General features: G+C 43.4%; 1 protein-coding gene across 12 annotated transcripts in view; it reads right to left on the bottom strand.

Annotated features, from left to right (window-relative positions):
* Window positions 1-26,913, bottom strand: part of mef2cb (myocyte enhancer factor 2cb) — a 74,531-nt gene that overhangs the window by 11,123 nt on the left and 36,495 nt on the right. For 2 of the 12 annotated variants that reach the window (XM_023401545.2, XM_023401546.2), the window contains 5 exons: window positions 20,673-20,876; window positions 4,574-4,717; window positions 4,242-4,379; window positions 1,494-1,683; window positions 643-690 (listed from right to left, as the gene is read on the bottom strand). In XM_023401545.2, coding sequence (XP_023257313.1) covers window positions 643-690; window positions 1,494-1,683; window positions 4,242-4,379; window positions 4,574-4,717; window positions 20,673-20,876 — 724 coding nt within the window. The remainder of the gene's footprint in view (window positions 1-642; window positions 691-1,493; window positions 1,684-4,241; window positions 4,380-4,573; window positions 4,718-20,672; window positions 20,877-26,913) is intronic. The other 10 variants (XM_023401548.2, XM_023401547.2, XM_087172739.1 and 7 more) reach the window with 10 other exon arrangements.

The raw sequence follows: 26,913 nt of genomic DNA, 5'->3' as shown, positions 1-26,913 counted from the left end.
TGGGCTTGACATGTCCTCAGGGACAAACCCATTGACACACAGAAGCTAACACATAAGATTCCTTACACATGTTCCTCAAACGTGGCTCGCTCCTCTCTCCATGGGATCATTATTGCATGGTGAGCCACTCTAAACACTGAATTAATTTGGTTGCAGACATATGATGGCAATTACTGTGTAGCAAGTTTGTCTGGCAAAACAAGTTGCTCCAAATATGAGCCACGGTTGTTGTCATTTTGAATTTACACCCAAAACCAATCCAGAAATAAAGAAATGGCTCGTCATACGGGGGAACGGAAAAAAAATGAACAGTATTTTCAAAAGTCCAGAATCTCCTCTGATTACCTGTCAGTCAATCAACCGCGCCAGTATATAGTGCAATTTTATTTCTGTTTCCCCCCCACTTGTTCTAGCCGTTTTACAGCTGAATGCAGGCAGGATGTTTCACAGCCCCAGCACTGCGCAAACATTCCCAGATGAACTCCACGACCACTAACATCAACACATCATGGACAAAATCTCCATTTGGGTTTGGGTTACTATTAGTCATGCATTTTATGGCCCCGAGTGGGTGAGTGGGTGCCCTGTATGTGTGTGTATGTTAGCAGACAACTGTGTGTGAAAAGAGGAGGCCATTCTTACCAGCACTGGTGCCTGCGCCAGTGGTGAGGTCAGCACCCATGAGGCCACCTGAAAGATGAAAGAGAGACGAGAGCAAAAGAGAGAAAACCATTAGAAGATAGACACCCACGTTACATCCACTGTGCCTCCTGTCTCTCACCTTGCTGACCTTTCAGAAATGAACTCAATTTAATCACAATCCAGTGTGTGTGTGTGTGTGTGTGCGTGTGTGTTTGTGTGTCAGTGCATCATATGTGTATGGATATACTGCTTCCCACTCAAACCTTAACACTCTGAGCAACTGGACACTGCGAGTGGATACATTATGCTGCCATCCAAGAAAAATCACACATTATTATTTTTAAGCCATGTGAGGTGGAAGAGTGGGAGGGTCCAGAACGTGTGCGGTTTGGTGTGGATGCTGCGAGCGCCAAAACTCATATTTAGTTTATGCTGGCGCTTCTAGCATCCAGTTGTAATGACAGGGTAAGGGTGTGGGCAGCAGCCTTCAGACCAGAGGGACAGAAAAAGGACTATGGACAACAATAACAAACCAACAGGCCTGATGTGCTTATGTCACCAGCAACTCAATGCCTATACATAGGGCCAGACGTACCATGTGTAGAGCCTCACGCTAAATCAACGAGACTGTGGGCTGGGATTTAATATCGTATTAAATCATCAACTCACTTCGAGCAAAATACTGAGCCGACAAAATGTGAGAATATACGTGAGGGGGGTGACTTAAGTGCCTTTTAATGAGGGTAGCTGTCATAAAATAAAATGAACATTTGATGTGTTTGTCCATTAGCACTACAGACAGATACACACATTGCGTGTACATGGGTGCATGAGTGCAAGTGAGGCCCTACCTGTGTTACCTGCACTGGGGGGTCTGTGTGTAACTCCGGGAGACATGCTGTTTCTCTGTAGGCCATGGTGCGCCAGTGGCAACAGGTTGTGGTTGCCTAGGGACCCACCGGGATGGCTGTAAATGAGATTGTTCTGGTTGCTAACGGGAATGGACACGGGCATGTCGTAGTTTGATGGGGGCACGGCCTGCTGAGAAAGGGGGGGGGGGCAGAGAGAGAGAGAGAGGGAGACACAGACACAAGTTTGATTAAACGAAAGACACCACCGACTGCAGTGAGTAAACAAACTGAAACAAGGCCTTCGTGTAAAAGGAATGGACACAGCAAAGAGAGCAAGATACGTGACAATTCAGAAACCCTCCAGGAACACAAAGGAATTTAAAAACCTTTGACTATCTACAGTGTCTCTGCAGAAGCAATCGCAAACAAAAGAAAAGACTGACACAGCCAAGTTCAAAAGCACAAATGGACAACTAACAATAGACAACCATGCATAGTTGAGGAGAACAACTTCTTAGAACAAAGACTAAAAATATAAGACAGTATGGATGGTGAAACAGAGCACTGAACAAAAACGAAAGGGTGTGCGACTAGAAAACTCCTCTCAGAGTTACTCAAATTGCTCCCAGGATGATAAATGGGCTTGCAACACGTTGTCATTCCAACTTGATGTAGCATCTGCAGGTTACTTTAAAGGCTACTAATATCTTTGTGTGAAGGACTTAGGTTTTGCCCCTGACATGCGTGAAGGCAAAAGGTTGACCTGAGGACGTTTTTTGCTCTGATCACTGCATTTATGTCCCCTGAAATACATTCCTGGTATATTACATTAAATAAATAAGAAGGCTGTGGTTTACTGGGAATAAAGCCAATGGCATCCCACTGTTCTAAAAGAGCTAAAGATACTTCAGTCTGTCTTCACCTCGCTAAAAAAAAAGTCAGCAGTATTTCTTGCAAAAGTCGCTTCAAGACTGGAGAACTGAATACAATTAGGAATAATTTATTTCTCTGTCACATGGAGCTAATGCAAAGTGTTTTTAAGTGGTAGAATCAGATCAGTCAGCAATCTCATCAGGAACATGAGTAGAGGTAGCTTGCCGGCCCCAGGCGTCTAGTTTGTCATGTTTATTGTGTCACTTGGCAGAGGGGCTTAACCTTGGGAGTGCCCTGGAAGTGGTTGATCCTGCATGTTAGCTTTAGGAAGTAGAAAATAGGGCCTTAAATTAGTGCCATGTGTCTCAGAGTCATGGAGGGAGCGCATCAGAAGGATCATCAGCCTGGGTTACGTGGAAGTGGGATATGTGCCTTAGTACTATTTCGTCTTCTTCAATTTTCTCCCTTTTGCTAATGATCCTTTTGCAGGCCAAATATTATCTCAAAGTACAAAGCTGGTTTCTTTAACCATATTTCATTATGGGCCCCTGCATGTTACGCTTTTACTGCAACTTTACGCAGGAGTGGGCTAGCCAAAAGCTATGGATGCTTTCTTTTACAACCAGTGAGGGGCTGTCTCTGGTTCTGTTTTATTTTTTGAAGCCTTTGAATAATTTCTTCCATCATTCTTCCATTCCTTGTTGGAGTTTTTATACCTCATGACTTTTCTGTGCCGTGTTTCTCTCAGAGTGGTGGAGCTGTCTGTGAGTGCACATTTGCGTGTACACACACACACACCCTATCGCTGGGTGTAAGGGCCCCGTCTGTAAGCTGTCCTTTAACTGGTGCCATCCTTCCTGTTTTCACTCATCTTCCTCCTCCGCCTCTCCCCACAGTCCCCTCAACAGTCCCCTGCAATCCAGAGGCTCAGTGCTTGGCAGCCACCCTGACCACACACCGAACTGCCACTTGTTGTGTGCAGAGTGCCCCCCCCCCCACAACCCACCCACCCAGCTCCAATCCCAAACCCACCCCACCACACCACCCCAGCTCACCAACCCCTGCCTTGCCTTCTAACCACATCTCCCCTTGCTCCATGCGGCTTAGACACTACTGTTCTTCTCTGAATTATCTACTGTGGAATCATGCCTTTCTCTGTGAGGCCAGAGTGATAACCATTCCAATATGGTCTTCTCTGAATGAAGGGCATTCTGGCCGCTGGCTATAGCTTTGATTCTTCAGTAAACTTAACACTGTACAATATAAATGCAGCAGCTCACATGTCTTGACATATCTACATGCACTAACAAAGACGTTTTTAAAGATGCTGTTGGCCTACTGGAAATTTCGCCTTCAGTTATTTCAGAAAGGAGGAGCGATAATTGAATTTGGTGAGGCACGGAGATATACTTGAGAGTTTGTGAATGTCTGATGTTTCATAGCCACAGTGTCTGTCCTTGTTGTTGCGGGTGACTGAGCGCTGTGTTTTGGTGCAGGAAAAGGAAAAGCACATGCAGACCACACCTCCCCTGGGAGCCAGGCAAGGCATTATGGGTAACGGGTTCAAGGTGGCAACCCAGTTAGGTTAAAATTTGTCATGAGAGAAAGTGTGTGTACTATAGCAAAAAATGTCTGCTTGTTATGTCAAATTAGAGGACCGCTCCTCAACTGTAATCAGGAAAAATCTAAGAACTGTCATTTTTTTCATTGTAAGTATACAGTATAATCTCACTCTAGTCTTACTCTCACTCTCACTTTGTGTATTTAGTCTAGTGGCAAACAATGGTGGTTAGCCGGGTTAGCTCAACAGTTACTGGCCAGTCAGCATTTTGTTAGCCTGCTGAGGATGCGGCGTAGCGTCAACCCAGTACTTACAGGTATCTTATGAGTTTTAATCATGTGATCAAACTCCTCGTTTATCTGTTTGTATTTCTCCTCAGTGCGTGGGGTGAGGATGAGAGCAGACTCGAGCTCCGGGCTCTCGCCGCCTTTGTTCTCCTTCTTGCTTAATGTCTGCCAGGTCCCACAACCACACGGAGACAGACAAAGGGAGACACAGATGAAGGGACGGAGAGATGGGTGGTAGGAACACACGTCGAACACAAGGACACAAGGACGAAGCGACAGAAAGCACAGGGGGAAGGAAACGGGGAAAGAGAGGAAAGAAAGGTGAGAGGAAGGTTCGGGGTTCAATGAAAGGTACTTACACACAGTCTCTGTCTGCTGATCATCAGATCAATGTCCTCGTTTATTTTCCTGTACTTGTCCTCGGACTCGGGGCTGTGGCCGACCGAGTCGTCTGCGTCGGGGTCTGGGCTGTCACAGCCATTTAGGCCCTTCTTTCTCAATGTCTGCAAACAGAGCAGTTGCACAAAATAGTTGAAGGGCTTTGGGGTAGGGAACAATGACCCAGGTGAACAACTTTGGAGGGACAAATGGTAATGAACTCCGAGGAGGTACCTTTTAGAATCGATCCTGACCAAAGACAAGTCCAATTAGAGGAAGTTTGGAAAACTTTTTAGACATTTCTTTAACAGAGGTACATGTCAATTTATCTCAAAAGAATAGATTTCCAGAGTGCTTTTTTTTCTCTATGAGAACAGTGGGTCTGTTTCTGAAACTTTATTCTACAAAATATCTTTAATCTTTTTAATGATTCATTTTGGCAGGCTTCATTCTAACCTCCAACAACATGGGGTGACACGAGGATACACTGGCTGCTTTGTGAACAAGTGAACATGCAGCTAAACATTCAATATGACACAACGCATTCAATTGCATCCAGTAACAAGACATAACAAATGATCAAACTCTTGACCAAATGACAAATCATGGGACCTTGAAACCTCATAATTACACAGGAAAGAGAAAAGTCATAAAAGTAAAAACACATTTTATAACCATAATCATCAGTGGATTGTGAAATAGAATTAAAATACGGTGGAGGAGTTTGAGTTCATGGCTGTGGTATATAAATGTGGCAGTTTCTGTTTTGGCCACCTGATGGCCACCTGCCCCCATTAGAGTGGCCAGAAAACAGCAGGCAGAAAAAGCACACTCTCCACTTGCTCACCACTCCCTTTGAGTGGAAGAGAGACACAGACAAAGAGAGAGCAAGAGGGAGAGAGAGAGAGAGAGAGTGTGTGTGTGTGTGAGAGAAAGAGAGAGCTGCCTCCGTCCTTCTTTAGATATTGTTGACAACCATAACAACAGGGATAAGTTTCAGAGCACATTACTGTGTGTGATAGCACGAGGGTATGTTTGCTTGAGCAAGTAGGCAAGTACCGATAGGTGCTGTGTTCATTTGCCTCGTAAAGTGAGAGACAAAGACAGAGCGGGAGAGAAGAAAAGTACAGTAGCTGACAGTTAGAGATCTCATCAAAGGTACCCCCACTCCCCCTCCCTCCTTACTCCTCTCTACACCCCTTTCACTCCCCCCCCTTCCCTCTCTCCTTCTGGCTTTAATAAAGGGAGATTAGTCTACAGGAGGAATATCACGGGCCTGCTCCTGTCTGTGCAGTCGTCGCTTCACACTGCGCTCTCCTACTTTCATCTGAAGCTCCATATCAGACAGACGTAATTAAATTTACTTTAGCACACCCTGTATTTGATGCTGATCAAGTGTGTGTGTCTCTCGCTCTCTCCCTTCTGTATATGTTGTAGTGTGTGTAAGTGTCTTCTCGAGTGAGTGTGTGCGTGTGTGTGTGTGTGTGTGTGTGTGTGTGTGTGTGTGTGTGCGTGTTTGAGTGTGCGCGCGCGTGTATGTGTGGGAGGGGAAAGAGGGGAATGAATCTGTGTTTGTGTGTGCATGTGTGGGTGTGTGAGAGTGGGTGTTAGCGTCAAGAAGAAAAAAGAAAGAGAGACTGAGCAGGAGAAAGGAGGAAGATAGATGCTAAGATAAGTTAATCTCAGTGAACTTCTTCCTCTCATTTGTTTGTCTCCGTCAGTACTCACTCACGGAAGAGATACGAGTGCTAGCTACTCCATCACAACCAGCAGCAGAAGTGACAGGGAGCGATCTGCCTGCTTAGAAAACAAATAACAATCCAGTCATCTCTCATGTCAGCACAACAAAGGCCTGTTTTGAGTGTGGTTTTAGTGAACTTAGAGGGCTTCTTTTGTGTGTGTGATAACTGTTTGATTCCTGAGGCGTCTCGTGGCAAGGCAGCTACTGTAAGCGTGTCAACATTTGCTGGCTCTCCTCTTCTTTCTCCGAATCCTCACTTGGCCTCTAGAGTGGAAATCTGGAATTCTGAATTTGAAAGCATCTCTCACATCTTTTGACAGTCTTCAGGAAATCACACCAAACAAATCAACCACGGCGATGCAGGAGATCTGACTTCTAACAGACCTACAGTGAATCAGGCACTCTTGCTCCTTCTGAGGTGGATGAGTCAAAAGAACAAAGGGGTTGCAGAGGTTTAGCATGCTGTCTTTTTTGGCAAAGGCGTGAGATGTAAAATATCTGGTATTTCTTTTGTGTAGATTCATTCTGGCCTTGGCGATGCTTCGTATTGAACTGACAAGAGCTGAACCGCTGGCCTTTTTTTTTTCACATGAGAATGCATGCAAGAAAAAAAAAAAAAAAAAAAAACTTCTCCTACTCGCACAGCTATCCACCACCTACCACCGCCAGCACAGATTCACTTCCATTCTGGGAAGAATAGCGGTGGGGCATTGCTGTGAGAGGCAAACGAGGGCTGGGGTAAAGGTGACACCCATATGGGGCAACTGAGCTGGTGGTCTGGCAGGGGGGTTGGGCAATGGTTGCATTTGCTTGTTGATGGGTTGCAGGGAGCCAGGGCATGAGTGTTATATGACATTGAAGCATGTGGCCTAGGCTTAGCTTTCCAGCAGGGCTCAGCACATTGAGGGTGCGGTACAAGGGCACTATGCCGCTCATCCCAGTTATGCCCACCTGTTTAAAGACATCACACCTGTTGCCAAAGGCTGACACACAACCCAGCAACCAATCAGATCTGCTGGTGTGCTGATGGAGCCATAGAAGGGCCTCTCACTCTTGCACTCTCCACCTCACCAGCCCTGACCACCCTACTCTCGTCATACTATATATTTTCCCCTTCTCTAATAGCCCATTGCTTTATCTGTGCCCTGAATTTGTTATTGCTTTTACAGCTCTGCTGCATAGGGTCATCAACTGCTGCTCCAAACAAGGCTTTGAGTCTGTTATACAGTCACATCATCACTATATAAGACACATCAAAGATGTACAGTAGGGTCCAAACAGCTGAGACCACAATAGACTTTTAGGCCTGACTGTATATTTCAAAATGACTGAGAGAATAATGATCATTGGAAAAAGAGCTGCTATCCCAATGCTGAAAGACACAGGAGTATAGGTATGAAGAGCCGGAATGAAAATAGAGTCTTTGGGGAATATACTAATAGGATCAGGATTAAACAAAAACGCTTTGGTGCTGTTCACTTGAGCCAAGGATTTATGCACAAAATAGTCACCTAAATTATCATACTTATATGAAAATTATTCAATTTTTCCAGTAACTAGGATTGTCAGTCTGATTTAAAAAAGGAAAAAAAAATATTTTATTCGTACAAAATGAGTGCTGGCATAAAAGGAAAACTTTTCATATGGAATTATTTAAGTTCATAGTAATTATCTTGCCTCTGTTTACAAAAGTGACATTTTTCACCATTAATTAATTAATGAGTTGTTTTGTAATTATCAGACAGCCAAGAGATTTTATATTGAAAAAAAAAGAAACAAAAAACAAAACAACTTAAAAAAAAAAAAAGAAAGATCAAATATGACCACACCACGAAGTGAGACAAAAGAGAAAGATTGGTGGAGAAAGTGGAAAGACACAGACAAATGCTATGACGCTACAAACTACTAGAGTGTGAACAGTCACCGCCACAGAGCGTGAGTACAGTAAATATTAGCGAGAAGAAGGAGACGAAAAAGTATGACGACAGAAAAGACTGCAAAAAAGCTGTGTATGCTTGCTTGGCTCAGTGTCTTTCTCTGTGGCCCCTTTGGAGGCTTGCTCCTAATTAAACTCCTTCTTCATGATGCTCCCTCATGACTCGACTTGTCACAGGGCCTGTGTGAAGCAGGCACAGCATAGACACGGCGTCCTACATACTTAGACGCCCGTCTCATCAGTACCCTTCAGCTAGGCTGGCCTGGACTGGGCTATAGAGGACTACAGTGAGCAAGGCTAAGTAAGGCAACCCTGGGCTAGATGGAGATAGTCAGATGCTATCTCAATGGCTACATTGTCTATTGCTTGGAGGTAAATATTTAAGTTCTCTGATGTTTTAATTGCAGGAAAATTGCAGGAAAAAAAACCTCCTTACATGTATTTCATAGTTTGGGGTGTGGGTGATCACTTCACGTAGCTGCTGAGTAAAACTGTGGAGGGTGTTTGGGTGTGAGTTTCTGGGTGGCCCCAGGGGGTCTGCTAGGGACAGCTGACGCCTGCCCAGAGCTCCTGCCATACCAGGATCCGTCTGCTCGGCATTCTGCCACCCCGCTCACCCTCTCTATCCCTCTATCCGTCTTTCTGCCCCCATATTTCTGTCTCAGTCTGGTGCTCAGTCTGTCTCTGTCTCCCTACCTCTGTCCCCTTTCCCTTATTTTCTGCAATACTAACGCGTCTCAACAGAAGCTGAGTCAAAACATTGTTGGCTTGATGGGTACATCTTTATTTCTGATAGGCTCGGGCTAGTTGATGGGTTGTGTTTGGAAAGCGCTTCATTGCTGACCATTCCCTTCTGCAGTTATCTTGGCAGTGGCTGAAGGGTATGACACATTCAATATTGTGTTTATGGCTATTGGCGACAGCCAGGCCAGTGAATGTTTCTCAGTGTCTTCAACCCAGTGGCTGACAGCATTGGTGCAAAAACCCTCTACAAAAACAACCAGTTTATAATAGGCCTTTTATATCTGCGGCAACACTGTTTGGTCTTCAGAATACACTCACTATTGTAAGCAAAACCAAGACTTATGAAAGAAGATAGTATAGTGCTAAGGCACAAAGAGTTTCCCCCAATAAATTCAGCAGTTTATGGCTTTGCAGTATATTTCAGCAGTTGGTGGAAAACAAGTCGCTGACAGACAAGCACAATATAAAAGCATTAATAACTAGGCCACTTATGGTTAATCATGTTTGCTGTGTTGTTAAAATATAATAAAACGGCAGTCAAATGAACAGCTTTTTTCTAGCAGGATCTTGGCCTCTGTTTGTCACAATATTTAAAAGAGACAGACGGATTAATTTGACTATCAAAGACACTTGTTTAAGACATGAAATGTGCAGACCTGCTTTTGCAATGTGTGAGCATTTCCCCTGGTTGGGTATGACCACAGGGTGCACTTACAGTTTGCACTAGAGACTTTTCAGAAGCTGGTTTAGGATCCAAAAGTGAATCACCACGGAATTTAAAATTGCTCCCAAATAATCTTAAACATAATGTCATCCAAAGCTAGAGGCTGTGATAATTAAATAGCCTTTTTTTTTTTAAATTCACACAATGTAGAAAAGTACACACAATGGTCTTAATAATAACTTCCAAAACTAAGATTTAGATCATGATCATTTTGTGGTGAAAAGGTGACAAAAGGAGGTAAAGAGTGGAAACCCAAAGGACAACAGGGAGCTCCCTTGCTCTTACCAGTTGACAAACTCAATTTCATCAGAGCAGATTGGTAAGGAGTAATGTGGCTCAGTGTCAGTAGGGGTGAGGCAGCGGGGAGAAACATTGTCCCTTCCCATCACAAATAACAAGATGGAGGTAGTCTCAAAGTGGACCTGCTGTGGATTAAGACCCCCCAGCAACACTGTACAATAAGCACATTGGTGGCCTTGCTGGCAGCAGGGTTGGGATAACAGTATGTTTGAGATGTGCTCTCATTCTCCTTGTTTCTACTCATTTTTGCCTGTCTGCCTGGCTCTTTCTAACTTGCTCTCATTTTTTTTTTCTTTTTTTTGTCTCTCGCCCCTCACTCTCTCTGTCTCTCTCGCTCACTCTTTCTTTCTCTCTGCTGTTCAGAGTGGAGGGAACATCAGAGGGATCAGCCTGGCTTAGCTTATTAGAAGCAGATGGCAGACCAAAGGCAAGAAGGCCACAGTTTCATGAAGCGTGGTTTGAACATGCCAGGACCATGTCGAGGGGCATGCCCATGGATGACGGCTACACGGTGTGTGCGAGAGTGTGTATCTGTATGAGAAAGCATTTGGGGGTTGTGGGTGGGGGGGTTGGTTGATTTTGTAGGTTACCAATCTGAGGAATGGGACCTCCAAATCACAGTCTGTCTCTGCCTCCTTTTTTTTTTTTTCAGTCATCATCTGTGCATCCCAATGCACTGGTTGAGGCAACATTTGAAAAACTATTGCATCAATGACTTCTCGGTGATTTGGTGGCTTTGAGGCCCCATACTCCTGGTGCCCTGCTGCACTATAATCAGGAATCAAAAGCTGGCGTCTGGGATCAATCATCCCTGTGTAAAGTGGTCGTGTGTTCTGGAATCGCACTGGCTAACTGTAATTACTATCTGTCTAGGGATTACTCGATTGACTAAACATTTAAAAAAAAAAGGGAGTGAGAAATAGAGCAAAAATAGAGAAAAGTGTTAGTGTAAGTGAGAGAGACGGGAAGAGAGGGTGCACAACAAGGTGCCTCCACATTTCTCCAAACTGTGGCATGGTGGCGGTAAATGTGCTAAAATCACCATTACGAAGAGCCCACTGCAGACGAGAGCCCACTCACAGACAGGCAGTCTTAGCTAGCCAGTACACAGCACAATACCAGATGGTGCAGTGTTTCCCATATGGAAGAGACACACACTAAGCACATGTCAGAATCCAACACTGTTTGCTACAGCAGCATCCCAGCCCTGGGAACAAAGTGGTCATTCAGACTAGTCACTACACTGTATAATTACCCAGATAGACATTATCAGACACAATGCCAGCTCAGTGAAACTGGATAAAGAGGGCACTTATGTCTGCGGCCCCAACCTTCCCATCTTTCATCCCGTCTACACTCCAGTTGCATAATACGTCTCTATTAAAATGAGAGAAATGGGAATTTGTCTTTATGTGTTTCTGATTCAACATTATAATCAATTTGCCAAGGCTGAATTGTGTGTGGAAAACATCGTTGCTTTACTTGTTCCATACAATGTAATGCCATATAAGCTGTTTATGTAATGTCACACATGTCACTGTGTGGCTGCACTGTGACATTATCAATAAAGCTTTTAGTTAGATACTTAAAGCTATCATCAGACAGGAACCGTGTAGCCTCGGCTAAATGACTCCAGTTCTTTGAGGGCGGCAATGGGTTAAACTTCAAGTCCCCCTCCAGCCACCTTCTATTCCTTCTTTGTCCCCGCACGAATCGTCACTTATCGTCTTTTGTCTCTCTGTCTCTTATCGCGTGGTGCCACGGCAGGAAAAGGGAGCCTGAGGGAGGCCTTGAGTAACAATGACCAGCCGGGTGACCTCTATACTGTGACCTTGAGTTTCCACACCCTGCCCAAAGCAGCAATCATGGGAGGGGAGGGGGAGGGGGGGGGCTCCAGGCAGGGCAGGGAATGCCATCTATAAAAATAGATCTTCATTATTCTGAATTTTCCACAAATAGTTTCAAAGAACAAGGCATCATTTCATCTTAATGGCTGGCGTGAATTGTTTTGGGCTGTGTAGTGGAAAAGCATTGCCTTTTGGCAGCGTGGCCTCAGAAGTGGCCTGCCTTTTTCACCGCTCCACACCACAGGGACCACATATTGGCACATTTCAAACAGTCTATTTTTAAAACCTCCCTTTTGTTGTTGTGTGACTACCTCAGACTTCCGCTTCAGTATACTGACCTTAAAAAAAAAAAAAAACACCTCCGACAGAGATCCAAGTGCTACTTAGTTTCTTGTCTGAGGTTCTGCTTTTCTGGGTAGTGGGCGTTTGATGTGGAATAAAATGCTGAGCCTGTAGATCATATACATTATCTGTCATCTTGTTTTAAAAAGTCTTAAAAAGTGGAAGAGGCATATAGTCTATAAAATATGAACTCAGTTAACTTGCTCTCTTTATGTCTAAGGCTGGCGCCGCAGACAGATGTGTTCCAGTGTGCCAGCTTAAAACTTAGAGCAGACGCGTACGGTTCAGCTGTGTGAGTAGACTAACTTGGTCGTGTGAGGGTGACACCTCTCAGGGTTAACTACTTGTATCATAGGAAGACCTGTTGAATAAAATCCACTTAATCCTACTGACATCAATAATTTAACTTTCCAGAAATTTATTTTCCCTGAAAAAAGTAGAAAATAACCAGTCAAGAAGCTTCTGTTTGGAAAAGTGTCAGGGGAGAAAAACAAGTGAAATAATATGAGACTTCTTTATCCAAGGGATCAAATGTTTATAGGCGCTGCAGGGTCTCACACTGATGGTCTTATGCATGTGGTCGCCGAGGGCAACTCTTCATGGTCGATCTTCAGAAAGAGAGAGAGGGAAAGGGAGAGGGACGGAGGCTGAATGAATACCCTGACAATTCGCTTACTCACTCCTCTGTTTCAAAAACAACCCCCACTCACCCTGTTTCAGGCACAAGGAAGTGGTGGTGGTGGTGGTGGTGGGGGGGGTGAAAGAGGGAGAGACAGAGAAAGGGAGAGAGAGAGAGAGATTCCAAACCTATTCTTCTACCCTCTCCCAGCGAGGACCGCCAGCTAGGGAACTATTTTTAGCTTCACCACAGACTATTTTTAGACCACTACCACTTTTTGAGGCATTTATTAGAAAAAGAGTACATCAAATACAAGATGATGGAAGTGGTTGTTTTGGGGATGGTGCTTTATTTTGACCATCTAACAAACTAGGTTTTATGTGGTGAGTTCAGTACATGTTGCCAATTATGCAGAAGTGTGAGGGAAATATAGTGGCAAAAAGTGAATACAGAAACCATGTACCACTATTTCTCACTTTTTTTGCTCTCTGCTTTTTGTCTTATCACCTTTTTCTATGCGTTAGAACAAACACTTTTTCCATATGAAGCTTCAAATCCAAACCGAAGACGAAAGAGCGGGGTGTAGACAGGAAGAGGAGGAGGACAAAGGCATGTCTCTGTTGGTGAAAGTCATGACACTTTGAACACCAGAAAGATGTTTCACATGTGGAGTGGCTCCAGACCACTTCACTTTTTGGCCACTTTATTGTGTTGTTGATTTAATTGTAAACAGCTCAAGTTGACATTGTTGCCAAACAATCTACACTCAATAACTCATAATGACCAAGTGAAAACGTGTTTTTAGAAATTTATAAAAAATTCAAAACTGAAATCTCTCAATCACAAAAGTATTCAGACCCTTAATTCAGTACCTTGTAGGAGCCCCTTTCGTAGCGTTTACAACTTCAGCCCCGGTCTAATCTTGTGCACTCTGGAGCAGGTTTTCTTTAAGGACCTCTTTGTATTTGGCTGCATTCATCCTTCCCTCAATTCTGACCAGTCCCCCTGTCTCTGCCGCTGAGAAGCCCCCCCAAAGCATGATGCTGCCGCCATCATGGTTCACTGTAAAGATGGTATTAGCCAGGTTCTCACGTCTCTGCAGAAGACATCTGCAGCTCTGTTAGAGTGACTGTTGGGTTTTTTGGTCATATCCCCTCACCAAGGCCCTTCTTGTCCAGTTTCTCACTTTGGCTGGACAGCCAACTCCAGGAAGAGTCGTGGTGGTTCCAAACTTCTTGCATTTCGCAATTATTGAGGCCACTGTGCTCCTGGGAACATTTAAAGCTTCAGAAATGGATTTATACCCTTGCCCTGATCTATGCCTCGCCACAATTTTATTGCAGAGGTCTACGGAGAGTTCCCTGGACTTCATGGCTTGGGTTTTGTCCTGACATGCAGTGTGAATTGTGAGACCTTATAAGACATTTCAACTTTTTGATTTTTACTACATTTGCAAAAATTTCTAAAAGCATGCTTTCACTTTATCATTACGGGTTTTTTAAGTGTAGATTGATGACATTTCTAATTGATGTAAATTTAAATGTACAACACAATAGAGTGTGGAAAAAGTTAAGGGGTCTGAATATTTTGTCGCTGTATATGATATGTAGCTAGTTTATTTTTTCCACCAACCTTAAAGCTTGTTTGTAACTCTGTGAAAGACTTCCACTGTTGTTGACACTGTCAATGGAAAGTATGAACTGAAGATGTGTGTGTGAAAAGTTATCGATAGTGGTACAATTTCTCTCGCTCACTCTTCAACATGTAATTAACATACTCAACCCCATATAATGACATCTTTTTTTTCTTTTCTTTTTTTGACGATGTGCTGTATCATGTACGTGGGTTGTCATCAGTCTTTGTTTTAACAAACTGCTGTACTGTTAGCTTGCCAATGTCACAAGGTTAATTTACTTAGTCAGTCAAAGCAGCTTCAGACCTTAATCCTCAGCTCACAAGGAAAAACAAGCCATGTTGCCGATCTCTCTCTTCACTAGTAAACACTGAGGCACTGTGATTGCCGTGGCAACCCCACCCCCTTCCTCCACCCCATGTTACACCACATGTACCCTATCCAAAAAACCTCAAAACGACTCCACGTGAAATTACTGTGGACAACTGTAGGACAGGAGATATGATATGACTCCCTTATTTCTCTTGGATGCAAACGCATGTAAAAGTCAAAGAGGATAAATTAGTGAAGGCATTCAAGCCGGAGTAATTATACAGCCTTTGAGAGGCATGAGAAGAAGTCATTCAGTGAGCTGATCAACACAGAAAACTCCTTAAGGCTAATGTTCTCCATGCTGTTTAGAAACCAAATAAGCATATAGAATAGCACACATGCTGGAAAATATTTTCACAAGAGCGAGGCAGAACATTAGCACACTGGCACTTCAGAGAGGGAGATCACATGTCCTGTTGACTTGCAAGAATTTTATGAGAAAGCAGAAAAAACAGCATTTAACTGAATAAAGAGGGACATTTTTAAGGTAAATGACAGTGAAATCAACCAAATTAGTCTCTGTAGAATTTAGAATGTGTGGAAAATCAAGGTTTTTTGCCAAATGAAACAACATTGTGAAAGGCTTGCAGTGACCCCCCCACACACACACACACACACACACTTTCCCTTCCTCTCGCACTCCCTCCCTCCCTCCCTTCCTCCCTCCCTCCAGTGGACTGTCACTGGGCTGAAATCACACCTGTGCTTCTCACACATCTCGGCACACGGGTGAAACATACGCAGGGTGAAACATGGTGAGGGAGCTTTGCTGAATCTCATTAGCCAAGCGGGTAGTCATTAACAGAATGACCTTTGGAAATAATTACCAGCCTTCCTCCCTCCATCCCTCTTTCCCTCCCTCCTTCTCTTCTCGCACTCATCCATCCCTCTGTCCCTCCCCTTCCCCCTCTCATTCAGTAGTTCCTTCTAGGTGAGGACAGAGGGAGAGAGAGGAGAGGAGAAGGGAGAGGAACGAGATGAGGATAGGTGGGGAGGCAGGTCCCTGCTGCTGCTGCTGTTTAAGATTACAGGGTGAGCTGAACTTTGAGATTAGGTTAATCTGCTGGAAATGGGATTGGCCAACGGCCTTTCTTCTGGTTGGTAGGCAAGTAGGCAGGTCAGTACCAAGAGCCATGTGCCATTCCATGTGATACTTGAGCCAATGGCATCAGCGTGTGCTGTGCCGACTGAGGTCATCACAATGCCGTCAGCTCTGCAGGGCTCAAACCAATTGTCACCATGCATGTATACGCGCATGCACCCATGCAGTGCAGCCAACACACACTTACACGGGCCACTTTTGTGTGTGTGCACGTAAGCGCAATAGCTTATAGCGTATATGCATATACACACAAACCTTCTAGCATCTTTGTCTCCTTACAGTCCGTTATATCCACGTTATATCCAGGCATTGCGGGGATATAGCTCCCTATCACAGCTCGCTCGCTAACCCTTTAGTTGTTTCACAAACCTGTGTTCTTTGTTTCAACAGAGGGGAAAACAAACACATTGTGGAACAGGGATTTGGCACAGCCCAAGTGTGTTGTTGGATTTGGGGCTGTTCAATCACAGCAAGAGCCAGCCAGCGCTGCTTAGGTTTGGGCTTGATCTGCCATCATCGGGAGGGGAAAGAAAGGACTCTTTCATGCGCTATTGCAATTAACAACCCCCATACTGGCATAATAAATCACCAATAAGAGCTCAAAGTGATTATTCTTAAACAGGAATAAAAAAAAATAGGAAAAAGGAGAGATGGATCTGTTCTCTTGTCATTTCCCAACACAGCTTCCCACTTCTCCTCTAACGCTGTTCACATGTCCAGGAAACCGGCCTGGCAGACACTGAGTATAGGAAATCTATCTGCGTGTTTGACTGTTTTATCTGGAGCCAGACTCAGAGTGTACTGTAGACCTGCCAGGACAACACACTTGGACCCCGCTTGGACATCCAGTGATGGTGGATCACTGGATGATCTGTTTTTGCTTTCATCAAGCCATGAGAACCGAGATGAGCTTAGATGTCTCTTTGAACAATTAGCATGAATTAAGAGGACCTTCCCACTTGTTTGTGTAACAGCTGATCACGCAGTGTAGTACATGTTTTATTACAGGGGGCTTCTGTGAGTTCAGGTATCCCACATGGCAATATGTGTGTGTCTTGAGATTAAATGGAAGCATTCAAAACATAAAAAAAAACATGTCCTCAGTTTGCATCGAAATTGTCACTGTATTTATCTGATTATTATGGGTGTCTGGGTGTCATGCATTGTGAATGTGACAATAATAACTAGCTGTTTTCAATTGGCAATGCTTCTTTTGTTTTACCACTTGTGCTCAGAGGAGGGTTAGCTTTGGTTCCTTGGTCTTTTGCTTTCACAGATATTTGTGGAAGTGTCATTCCCAGCTGAGACGGTTTTCAAGTGAGTCATCAAGACCTTCTTTACCACTCCTCTCTCTATATATATCTCTCTTTATCTGTCTCTTTCTGTCCCCCTCTTCCTGTCTCTTACATACATACACTAAATGACCCATACATAGATTCAACATAATGCAAAAAAATCCTATCTTAGAAATACCGTATGTTCAATGAAAAACTGGATGAAGAAAAAAAAAAAAGAAAGACAGAAAAAGAGTGAGGGAGACAGAGAGAGAGAGAAAAGCCCTCCAGCCTCTTGTAAACATGCTGTAGCTAGAGAGGCTGTGCAACGCTCTCAGTGCCACTCTCTCAACAACGCTAATTATCAACCAAAGACATGCTAATTACATAGAGCTTTATTGCTAATGTAGCAGGCCTCTATGCCAGCCGCCCACACTCTGAGCTCCGCTCCCCTACCTCTGCCTCTCCTCCCACTACACCTTCAGGCACAGCAGAAACAGAGTAAGAGAGATGCATGCATTTCTGTGTACTTCTAAAGGCAAGAGCTTCTCTACAAATCTGAAATTAGATAAGTCACATATTAGATGGCATATTTAAAGTTTTATTATTCCTTTGTGGGGGAACCTAGATTTTGTCGTCACCCCTAAATCCAGCCCTTCATCTTGTTCTTGATCTCCGCCTCATCATCCTGCCATCTCAACAGGAAGTCCACTTCACTTCAAACCCTCCCCCCCCCAACTAAACACACAATCACCCACCTTCCTGCACCTGTGACGTAGCCTAGCAGCGGCACACAAGGCCCGGCAGGAGACATCCAACTCCCCCTCTGTCCTATCCCCCCTGCTACCCCCTCCTCTCCGTACACCCTCCTCCCATCCATGCTAAACGTGCTAGTGTCAGCCCTGTGGCCAATCCCGTTAGCACGCCGCAGCTAAGGCTGAAGGCCCCTTCAGATCGATTTCCCCCACTGTGAGTCGCTCAGAGAATGCGGAGCCTGAGTCCTCCAGGGATCACAGTGTAGGTAGTGCTCCACAGCACTCTCCCCCACTAGGCTCTTTAGCGTCTTCCCCTGACACGGCTGTTTACACGTTAGCCATCCTCTGCTCTATAATGGAGACACAGTAAAAGAGGGAGCTTCAAAGCAGGCAGCTCTCGTCACAGGCACTTGCTGAAACATGTGACGGCTCTCTTCATGGGTTCAGCTGGGGCAGGGTAATACACTGACTGAAGGGTGGCTGAAGGGCTTGGTGCATAAAGGATACCAGTGCTTATAGGCACACTGGGAATATGAGTGGATGCTAAATGGGTTAATGTAAATGATATAATGCATAGAGGATTATTTTTTATCCCTTCTGATATATTGCCTCAAACTAAACATTGGGCACACAGCGTAGATGTATATAGCTTTGCCGATTATGTAATGTTTTAGCATAGAACAACATATTATAACTACGACAAAACTGATTTCATGTTGTTTTTCTTTTTAAAGAATCAGAGCTTAAAAAGTTACAGCCTTGATCACATTAATAAATTGAAAAAAAACAGCCCTAATAATATGAATTATACATGCTGTTTTGCAAAAGAGAATAAGTTGTTATGTTGTGTCTAGTGGATTTATTTTTGCTTCTAAATACTGTCCATGATAATGGACACAGTCCATTCTCTTTGTTTTCATCATTAAGGTTAGGCATATGTCGAGTGCTGCATCACTTGATGTATGGGCTACATTAACACACTACATATTTGACTGCACCAAATGGAAAATGCGATGGAGCAAAAGCAATAATGTCAATAGCAAATGTGTAGTTTGCAATATGTTGCAATACATTTATTTATGCTGTTTTTTTAAAACTATCAAATTTGATATGAAGGGAGTTGTAATTATATACATAGCATAAAGGAAGAAAATATTTTATGGCCACATTTCTCCACAAGTGCAACATATTTGATATCAATGTGTAAATTCAAATGGTTTGTAGTCAGGGGCAGAGTGCCATCTGGAATATGAGTATTCCCGGTGGGTCTGTCCACCCGTGGGCGGGCAACAAGCCCACCAACACCCATATGAAAAGATAAAAAACATGTCCTATGCTGTTTGATCCTGTGTTAGACTGGCCAGCCAGCTCGTATAGGTGTCTGTGTGTGTGTGTGTGTGTGTGTGTGTGTGTGTGTGTGTGTGTGGGGCAGGAAAATACTTTCATTACATCTCATTGGTCCCCACTTCTCTTTTGTTATATTCAGTCTTATTAAACCCTGAGCTGATGATGACAAACTTATAGTGTTTTGCATAAATTTTGACCAAGTTGACCTAACAAATTAACATCATGCTGCCATCAGGTGCCGAGCATGCATAAACAATAAAAACAAGGAGGTACTGTACATATGGACACAGCTGAGGTTTTGTGTGACCTCTAAGCTGCAAAAAAAAAAACTGTATCTGTCTTACCACATATACTGCAAAACGTAATTCTAAAATTTCTAAAACTATGTCTAATAATTGTTCCACTTGTGTTAATATTGTGTCTGAATCATGAAATATATATAAAAAAACAGGCAAACATTAATGATATGTGGACAGCATCTAGAATGTTCAATATGATGTAATATGGATTTGCATATTTAACAAGCAAAGAGAGAATACTTAATATACAGTGACATTTTTCATACATTTGATACCATTTATTCCTTCAATATTACTTTGTGTCACAGGTGCAGTTTAATCAGCAAGCAGCAGCTTGGCGTGAGTGTAAATGTAGGTGCGCAAGAGAAAGGGATAGACTCTGCATGAATGCGTGCATGTCTGTGTGTGTGGCCCACCAGGTTTGTCAGAGCTCCAGTGTGAATGTTACATAACAGGTTCATGTTGAGAGCTTAAGGATCCTGGAGGGTGCCAGCGTCATTTCCTGCTTTATCTACCTGCCTACTGGCTGGCCTGACAGCGCTGTTTACCATCGCCTTGAGCCACACTAGCGACATGTGTCCAAAGCAAGTCAGATCAACATCCTCCTCTAAGAGGCACATCAATGGTGACAAGACACCAAAGGGCAGAGGCTGGTGATTACACACCACAGGGGACGGTCTGAAAGGCCCAAATCAATGTAGGCTACCTCTTTTATATTACAAAGTACACACAACACAATTTAATAAACATGTTTTCATGAAGCTAATGACATTCAGTGAGTCTTAAAATACTTTTTAGTTTTCTAAAAGTGACCTTGTGGAAGACCAACAAACTATGAAGGCAATTATTTCATACACCATGCTAGGTGTGAAGACCAAAAGAGAGAAGTAAGGGTTGCTGAATGAGTCACCAATGCTGTAAGCATCTGTCTGCTTGTGCGTTTCTGTGTGTTTGCATGAGTGTTTGTGTTGCTGTGCATGCATGTGTGCTCCAGTGCATCTGTGTGCGCATGCATGTGTGCCGTTTGTGTTTTCTCGTAACTTACCTCCACAATATCGGAGTTGGTCCTGCTCTCATGGGGCTCGTTGTACTCGGTGTATTTAAGCAGGACCTTGTCCATGTCTGTGCTGGCATACTGGAACAGCTTGTTGGTGCTGTTGAAGATGATCAGGGCAATCTCACAGTCACACAGCACACTCAGCTCATACGCCTTCTTCATCAGGCCAAACTTTCGCTTTGTAAATGTCACCTAGGAAAAAGAAACAAAAAATAGCGGATAAAGATTAGCAGAGGCAATAAATGAGATTTATGTTCACGCATGAATTTTCAGTAGCACCCTTATAATCAAATCATCCTGATTGACCTGAGTTGTGGTAATCATTTAACTACAACAGAAAAATCCCCTCACCCTACTCTAACTCACTCTGTACTGAGGGAAATAAATTGAAATCTGACATAATAACTTTTCCTCTTTAAAATGAGCAGTTCTCAGGAAAACAGTATTAAAGGAAAGTGATGTCTGCTGAAGGTTCAACACCAGCTGACTGTAACAGTCCCTCCACTATACCAGGAAAAAAAAAAAAGAAGCTGGGCTTGCATTTAAGGAACTGAAAATACTCTGTCTCAGACAGATAACGGTAAAGAAGATCAGTTATTGCTTGTACATCAAAGCGTGCAGAGGTTCATCATGGAACATATGTCAGGTTAAATCGTCCCTTTCAAATGGTTTGCACAACAGAAATGCACATACCTATAACTATTTTAATCTTTAAAAAACTGCTGAGACACACACATTTCTCATAGTGATATTAACCCACATTGTCCTGCTGCCCAATTAACTGCCTCTCATAGTGAACAACAAGCCATTGATATAAATAACGGATGGGTTCCCTGACTGTGCTTCAAGTTGTTTGTGAGCGCTCAAATAGTGACAACGAGCTCAACATAAACCACAAAAAGTGTCCCCTGTAATGCGGCCTTTTTTTTTTCTCTCACTCTCTCTCTCTGTGTTTGGTGCAAGTGAGGCCCAAGACCTTTAATAAGACAGGCATACAAGTGCCCACATTGTCAAAATAGAACAGCCTCTATTCCTCTATTGTTTGGATCAAAACTAGAGCAGTGAAAGTGAGTTAATTCCAGTGAGCTGCACCTGGTTTCTTTTCCAAGCCATGTGTGCAAGCTCTTTGGCTGTATGGGAAAAAAAGAGAAAATGTGCCTCTGCCAGCTTCCCTCTCTAAGCAACACTGCTTTTTTTTAAATGTATTTTATTTTTGTTTGTGACTGTGAGTATTATGTACATTGGAGATCTGTACTGACAAAGCTTTTTACCAAGAGGAAATACTGCCAGAGCTGTGCCCAGCTGGTAGCTAATGATCTCGGTTTGTTGATTAACTGCATGTTTGTCTATTCTCTTCTGACACTTAAGTGGGCCAAAAACTACAGAATGAAAACTCTTTACTCTCAGCCCGACATGCACTGAATGCAATGATAAAGACAATAACTGTAGGCTATATGGACCGTTACAAACAAGAGATCTCTGTGTGTAGTAGATATAATGCATGAATAGATTTGTAGCATAAATCTATCATGCATTGCCCTTCACATTTTCTCTTTACAACTTCAAAACCTGAAAGAGGAGCTCAGGCTGAATGGATATTGATAGATAGTTTTGGATTACCTGAAATCATATCTTCCAGGATGCACCAGGGAAACTGAATATCATCAAACTATGCCTCACCTCCACCCTGTCTTTCTCTCTGTCGCCCTCTCGACTAAGAGTGCGTAAAACCTTGCACGAACTGCAGTATCCTGGACCAGCCCCCCCCCCCCCTTTAAAAGTTTTAGTGATGTCACCGCGACATGCCAATCTGTCAGACAACTGAGGCTGAAACAAGAGACCCGTACGTAGTTCTGACTCCTGAAAACCCGGTGTGTGCAATGTCAGGTTCTGTACCTCGGCACAAACACTCATCTGATTCACCACCTGCATAAGGAGAAAAAGCTCCCCTGGGCTCTAAATACCATGCTGACATTTACACTGTGAAACTGAAATGTGAAAAAAAACAAGCCTTATTCTTAACGCTGTAAGATCAAAAGGCATCTTGTGACAATAAGATTAATTGTCATATCCGACCCACTCTGAGGTGTACCGCCCAAAACTGAAATGTAAGCACCTTAAAGGGGGTCTGCCAGCCGTACAGCAGCAGAGCTACAGTACAAGTCGTACATGAGCAAGTATGTAAGATGACAGGACTGTAGGACATAAGGTCAAAGCAAACTATTCAGGAACAGGACATGTGGAGTGTTGTCTTCCCCTGGTGTTTTGATGCAAGGGGCACCAGGGGCAGACGCAGGACACAGCTAGCTCCCGGCCCAGCTCCGTTATCACCCACTCACTCAGTCACACACTCTGCTGGGGCCATTAATGTTTCAGAAGGTGGCACGTGGCACACACACTGGGTTGGCTGTGAGTCCCAGAGGTCCACATGCTGGCTCAGATCACTCACGTATTAGTGGACCACTCGCAAACAACCACACACACACACACACACACACACACACACACACACACACAAACAAACAGTGCAGTGTAAGGTAATAAGCAACTTTTAAGATGAAGAAGAAGAAGAGTCCTTTATGAGCCAAATATGTTTTACACGGAAAAGTTTGACCTCTGCATTTTATCCATCCGTGAGCAGTGAACACACACACACACACACACACACACACACACACACACACACACACACACCTGGAGCAGTGGGCAGCCACAGCTGCAGCACCCAGGAAGCAGTTGGGGGTGATGGGGGGGTGGGGGAATGGATCTTGCCCACATTTTCTCATGCCGGTCCAGGGAATCAAACCCACGACCATTTCATTACACTCATCCTCCCAAAATGTCAAAAAAAAAAGGAGCAGAATCAAATCAAAGTTGCCTTGAGCCTCACACTTTCAAAGAGGATCTGTGTATGCATTTTCCCACATATTATAATTCACACATAGACTGACTTGAAGAACACCACCGGCAGAGAATGAGTGTGATTACAAAAAGCCTTAACTGACCAAACAATAACACCTACATAAATCTCACACTGCACCCCCACATCTCAATCTGACACGTACAACCTGCTACCTCCAAATCGCATATATTACAAATGCTACGCACACACATCCATAAATACACAGGAACATATATACAGTACATGCCTGCTTGAACAACTACATACATTTAAAAGACAGTTGGCTTGCACATAAATGCTAACTTGATGGTGACAACATGATGTGGGATGTGCTAATTTGTACTGTGTCTCAGCTATGCAGGTCTTATGTGCAGTATTCAATTTCACTGATCAAGGCGAATCTGTAGTGACTTCATGGCCTCACATGATGCCATCATGTGACCCTTTCAGCCCATCAACATTCATGCTGGTGATGTCACCACTGGCCTTTCCTGTGCAAGCTCAAAACAGCTCTCTCGGCCCACACAGAGAGCTGTAAACTAAAACTGGTGCGCTTTTGAGGAGATACTGCGCTGCACTCCGAGTGGGTAAAAACAGATGCTATGAATGGTACACGTGATCTAAAAACATAGAATATCTGAATAGAAAAACACGAATGATCAGGAAAGAGAAAGTTTCTCGTTACTGAAAAGCTTATAGTTTCTAATTTTAATTTTTTCAAGCACCTACAGTGTAATTGTGATGTTTGTGTATAGCTGCTGGATTAAATTGAACAATACCAAATTCTTTCTCACTGAGTAAGGCCCTGTCCTTGTTGTTAAACCAAAGAAACCCACTGTAAATCACATATGTCAGTGTGGGTACACTCTTTCTTTCTTTGGTCAGTGGGTGCTGTTAGACACACAGAGAGCATGAGAGCACACACACACACACATAGACACTTTATTTGACCATTTTTGGTTATTGAGGTACAGACTAAATCGTGGTATAATGGGACACTTAAACTCTCAAACTATCATTTTATGCTTCTAGAACAGTGTATGAATTTTTGTTCTGCATCTACTACAACGAAAAATAAATCATTTAAAAAAATTGGCCTGACTACCTCAGTCTCCTTGAATATTTGTGCATAGAAATGTCTATTAAAACCAAATTTTACAACAAAAACTTAACCTTCTAAGAAATTACTCAATTATGGAAAAGCTCATGGCCATAATAAGTAAGCAACATTTGTGATTCTTTCTTCAACTCTGTGAAGGAGAACAAAATACCCTTCCATAACCCCTGCGGGCATGTTATCTAGTACAATTCTCAATTACTTTGGCACATAATGAGCACTAACTCATAGTGAGCATACTGTAGACTCATAGTGACACACAAGCCTGACTTGTTCACCCCTATCCTCCTCCACAACCCCATCCCAAGAGAGATTCAGACATATGTACACACCCCTGTAAACACCTCAGTATGTCACCATCATGTCCCCTTTCAGCGCCTCTTTTTCTCTTTTGAAAAATTTTCGTTTTAATTCCTTTTTACTTTTCTTACATCTTTCACTCGTTATCTTCATTCTACAAATGTATGTTTGTGTATTTATATTAAATTATATGTATGCTGCCACTGGAAAATGGCCAATAAAAGAAAGAAATAATTTCTAAAAATGAGATAATCACTTCTGCGCTACACAATTGACCTGTCACATTTCCTCCAGCAGAAAAGGAGAAAAACGCCCAGGATAAACAGAGGGACGAGAAGAAAGGAGGGATAGTGGCTGATTCTCTGCCACATGGGTGAGAGGGGAGAGAGAAGGAGGGGAGGGAGGAGGAGGAGGAGGGAGAAGAGAGGGGGCGGACGCACAGGAAGCACATTTGTATGCATTTCCTCTCATAACAGGAAGAGGCCAGTGGCTTCCCCTTCACAATGGCTTCGCTTCTGCTTCCCACCTCCTGCCTGCTTCCCTGGGGGAGGAGGAGGTGGAGGAAGAGGAGGAGTGGAGAGACAGGCACCAAAAACTGCTGGTTAGCAAACCAAACATGGCCGCGCATGCAGGGACACACACACACACACACACACACACACACACACACACAAGCGTTCAAGCACTCACACACACACACACACACACACAGACACACATAGATGTCAGTCAGCTATGGAGCCGCACAATTTGTCTTGAGACAAACACTTATCCCATTGTCAGGGGCCAAGCAGGAAGACACGGGCTTACGCAAAAGGAATAAGAGGAGCCCAAGACCTGGGCCTGAACTCTGCCTCACAGCCAAAGAAGCTGTTAAGAGGGGTATTACGACAAAAGAGGCTTTGTCCTGCCTCTAATATATGCTATGCTCTTCTCTCTCCTCAAAACCCCACTTATTATCCTTTTTCAGTGTGCCTTCATTATACAGTAGGAACAGGAGGCAGCAGACACCAAACATTTCTTCATTCAGTGTCTAAATCAAAAGTGTCCACTTTGAGTAGATAAAAGCTTATCTGTGAAACTGATGGAGGGCTGTCTTAATTATGCCAATTTTAGTTATAGCTGCATGTCTTAAAATACGTACTAGTTTAGATTGTTGTTCTTACCAGATCTGGTAATTACGTTTCAGCACAGCACTGAAATGGCTGGCTTTGCTCCTTCTCGGTATGTTCCTGTTTATGCTGAAAACCGCAACTGGAAAAGGATATGCCCGCTGACAAAAGAAAGTGGATGTTACATCGCAAGGCCCAAGTTAGTGGCCGGAATGACAAAAATAACTTTGTTGTCATTCATTTGAGGTGGATAACTTTGGTCGTGGCACCATGGGCCATTTTTCACTAAAAAAGAAAAAAAAAATAGATAGATATAAATACACTTTTCCTCTTAAAAGGACCTGATTGGTTTAAATTGATTTTCACATAGATTGTATGTCCCCACACATCTAATTGTTGTAGCGATTTCTGCTGCAAGAAGACCCCATTAACCCCAGTTTTCACTAAATGAAGTCTTCTTATGACGAACACAACTCAAAATTTGCTTCTACCAGGAGAGGAAAATGGAAAGAAGGTAGAAACATAAAGAAGAAGAGCCTGAGCCAGTCCCTCGAAGTCATTTTTTAGTAAGTAAAAAAAAAAAGCTAAAACTGTTAAACACATTTTTATAATCAGATAATTGCACATATTTTTGTATTCAAAATTTCTCACATAAATTCTCATTTTAAAAATATTTAAAATGCACATATGTTTAGCGATTAAAAGCCCAAAATAATGAGCCCTATAGTGAACAAAGGAAACAAATGAGAAGAAGCTCGAAAAGACTTTCTAGTGGGGGGGGGGGGGGGTTGAGGGGGG

The sequence above is a fragment of the Seriola lalandi genome, unplaced genomic scaffold (assembly GCF_002814215.2).
Source record: "Seriola lalandi dorsalis isolate HSWRI2012SDOR001 ecotype SW California unplaced genomic scaffold, Sedor1 jcf7180002053690, whole genome shotgun sequence".
Taxonomy (NCBI): Eukaryota; Metazoa; Chordata; class Actinopteri; order Carangiformes; family Carangidae; genus Seriola; species Seriola lalandi.
This window is presented reverse-complemented; position numbering and strand designations above follow the sequence as displayed.